This window comes from Anneissia japonica, unplaced genomic scaffold, assembly GCF_011630105.1.
Source record: "Anneissia japonica isolate Jap-2015-1 unplaced genomic scaffold, ASM1163010v1 scaffold61005_len26885_cov154, whole genome shotgun sequence".
NCBI lineage: Eukaryota > Metazoa > Echinodermata > Crinoidea > Comatulida > Comatulidae > Anneissia > Anneissia japonica.
In genome coordinates, this window is record NW_022704227.1 from 1 (window position 1) to 3,779 (window position 3,779).

The 3,779-nt window shown below is 43.1% G+C and overlaps 1 protein-coding gene across 1 annotated transcript; it reads right to left on the minus strand.

Moving 5' to 3' along the window:
• Positions 1-40: 40 nt before the first annotated feature.
• On the minus strand, positions 41-3,779 carry LOC117104592 (neurogenic locus notch homolog protein 1-like; the record flags this gene model as incomplete). The annotated part of the gene is made up of 1 exon (XM_033245442.1): positions 41-3,779. A coding segment is annotated over exon 1 (3,557 nt), but the record flags the coding sequence as incomplete, so codon positions are not given.

A 3,779-nucleotide genomic window follows, 5' to 3' on the forward strand; every position in this document is an offset into this window, starting at 1 on the left:
AACCAAACAAATGTACAAATAAAGCAATATATGTATTTACCTAAAGAAATATAGTACTGCCATACCAAACATATATGTAACAAGTACAGCGTACCCACCAAATACTCCAATTCCCGCTTTTGAAACTAGGACATTGGTCTTCAGTAAGGCTGCGCACGAACGCTCATCGGTTAACGACCCATCACATCGTTTACCTGCACACTTTGCGTACTTTACAAGGTCACGTGATCTAATCTGGCGCGTTGCATTTTGACATGACGACCAATCACTCCATTCACTAAGACTGCAGTCAACATTTTCACATTCACAGCAATCGCCACTAAACCCTTCTTGGCAGCTGCATGTGTCCTCCTGTGTTTTCCGAATTCCGCTGTTGTAGCAGAACTGATTGCATACTCTTTGATCAGTAAGGTTAATGGGGCAGGCATCTCTACCACAGGCCGGTTCCTTAATAACATTGCGTGTTCTAAACTGTTTACCTAGAGGTCCGCATTTTTTCGAACAAGCTGACCATTCGCTCCAAACACTCATGACACAGTCTTGTATCTTGCATTCACAGCATTGGCCACTGTATCCAACTGGACAATCACAACGACTTTCAGAAATTGTCCCTCTGTTCAAACAAAATTGATTACACGACTTTTCCTCTGACAATAAAGAAGGAAACATAGTCTGTCCACACACAGACGATCTGTCGATGTCACGTGTTCTAAACTGTTTTCCTAACGGACCACAAGTATGTGAGCAGGATGACCACTGGCTCCACGTAATCATAGCACAGTCTTGTAATTTAACATTACAACAATGACCAGTGAATCCATCTGGACATTTGCAACTTTTCTCTGAAGGAACCAAACTTCCTCCATTGTAACACATTTGATTGCATGGCTGTTGTTCGGAAATGGCAAATGGGCATGTCCTTCCACCGCACTCTGGTGACTGTAAAATTTCGCGAACTCTAAATTGTGTTCCTAACGGTCCACACGCATGCGAACATGGTGACCATTCATTCCATTCAGTCATTTCACAATGTTTTATTTTACATTCGCAACATTTTCCTGTAAAACCAGATGGACAATTGCAGGTGCCAGGCCAAACTGCACCACCGTTGAAACAAATTCGATTGCATGGCTGTTGTTCTGTTAGGACAGACGTACACGCAGCTCCCCCACATTCTGGAATCTGATTTATATCACGAGTTCTAAATCTCTTTCCAAAAGCACCACACATCTCAGAACACGTTGACCATTCGCTCCAGGCATTCATGACGCAGTCTTTTACCTTGCATTCACAACAAGTTCCACTGTATCCGTTTGGACAATTACAACGGGATTTGGAAAGTGCCCCTCTATTAAAACAAATTTGATTACATGACTGCTCCTCTGATAACAAAGAAGGAAACTTGGTCTGTCCACACGAAGACGATCGATCAATATCACGTGTCCTAAACTGCTTTCCAAGGGGGCCACAAGAGTGTGAGCAAGGAGACCACTGGCTCCATGGACTCATAGCACAATCTTGTAGTCTAACATCACAACACTGACCAGAGAATCCATCGGGGCATCTGCAACTTTTCTCTGAAGCAACCAAACTGCCTCCATTGTAGCACATTTGGTTGCATGGCTGTTGTTCGGAAATGGCAGATGGGCATGTTCTTCCACCACACTCTGGTGACTGTAACATTTCGCGAACTCTAAACTGTGTTCCTATAGGTCCACATGAATGTGAACATGGTGACCATTCATTCCATTCAGTCATTTCACAATGTTTTATTTTACATTCGCAACATTTTCCAGTAAAACCAGATGGACAATTGCAGCTACCAGGCAAAAGTGTACCACCGTTAAAACAAATTCGGTTACATGTCTGTTGTTCAGTTAGAGCAGACGTACATGTAGCTCCCCCACATTCTTGAAACTGATTTATATCACGAGTTCTAAATCTCTTTCCAAAAGCACCACACATCTGAGAACACGTTGACCATTCGCTCCAAGCATTCATGATACAATTTTGTATCTTACATTCACAGCATTGGCCGTTGTATCCAACTGGACAATCACAACGATTTTCGGAAAGTGTCCCTCTATTCAAACAAACTTGATTACACGACTTTTCCTCTGACAATAAAGAAGGAAACATAGACTGGCCACACACAGACGATCTGTCGATGTCACGTGTTCTAAACTGTTTCCCTAGCGGACCACAAGTATGTGAGCATGGTGACCACTGGCTCCAAGGAATCATGGCACAGTCTTGTACACTGATATCACAGCACTGACCACCGAATCCATCAGGGCATCTGCAATCTTTTACTAGAGCAATTAAACTGCCTCCGTTGAAACAAATTTTATTACATGGTTGCTGTTGTGCTAAGACAGACGTACATGCAATTCCTCCACATTCTGGAAACTTATCTACCACACGCGTTCTGAATCTCGTTCCAAGATCACCACACCTTTCCGAACACGTTGACCAGTCGCTCCAAGAAGTAATGACACAGTCTTGTGTCCTGCATTCACAACAAATGCCACTGTATCCGATTGGACAATTACAACGCCTTTCAGAAAGTGTTCCTCCGTTCTGACAAATTCGATTACATGACTGCTCCTCTGACAACTCAGAAGGGAACATAGTCTGCTCACATACAGTCGATCGATCAATATCACGTATTCTAAACCGTTTTCCTAGCGGACCACACGTATGTGAGCAAGATGACCACTGGCTCCATGGAATCATAGCACAGTCCTGCACATTAACATCACAACACTGACCACCAAACCCATTTGGACATCTGCAGCCTCTGCCTGAACCGATCAACGTTCCTCCGTTGTAGCACTTTCGATTACATGGTTGTTGCTCGGAAAAAACAGATGGACATTTTCTTCCACCGCATTCTGGTGACTGTTGGATATCTCGAAGTTTATAGCGTGTCCCCAAAGGTCCACAAGCATGCGAGCATGGTGACCAATCGCTCCATTGAGTCAATTCACAGTGTTTTATTTTACACTCACAGCATTGTCCCCTATATCCGGATGGACACTTGCAGATGCCGTCTTCTATCCTACCACTATTGTAGCAAATTCGATTACATGGCTGCTGTTCAGTCAGTGACGATGTACATGCAGTTCCACCACATTCTGGAGTCTGGTCAATATTGCGAGTCCTGAACCTTGTTCCGAGAGAACCACATTCACGCGAACACGTTGACCAGTCACTCCACTGGCTCATTTTGCAATCTTTTACTTCACATTCGCAGCACTTCCCAGTAAATCCACGTTTACATTTACAGCCGTTTCGTTCCGACAGGGTAGTACCTCCATTATAACACAATACGTTGCACCTACGTTTCTCAAAATGCTCTCCATAGCAGTCAATTCCTCCATACTCTGCTTGTGTCGAGTACGATCTATTTCTATGTTGTGTTTCATTTACACCACATTGTTGAGAACATTCACTCCATTGAGTCCAGTTTTGCCATTTACAATCAACCGGAGGACGAAAGTGTATTTCCCTACCTAGGAAATAACCAGCTAGTAGACCCACACAACAACAAACAAATATACCAACAACTACACCTGCCACCTTTTTGTCAGCCATTTTCTACTGTTGTGGATACGGTATACTTGATAAAGTTTTGACGGTCTAAACTGCAGTCATTATTTGTATAGTCTATGCAGGAAGCTGTAATTATTTATCCATCCAGTGATAATCACAAAAATATATGTAGGCCTATGTATGTAGTGGAATTTATTTAGCGCATAATACCGAGGTCTCTATGC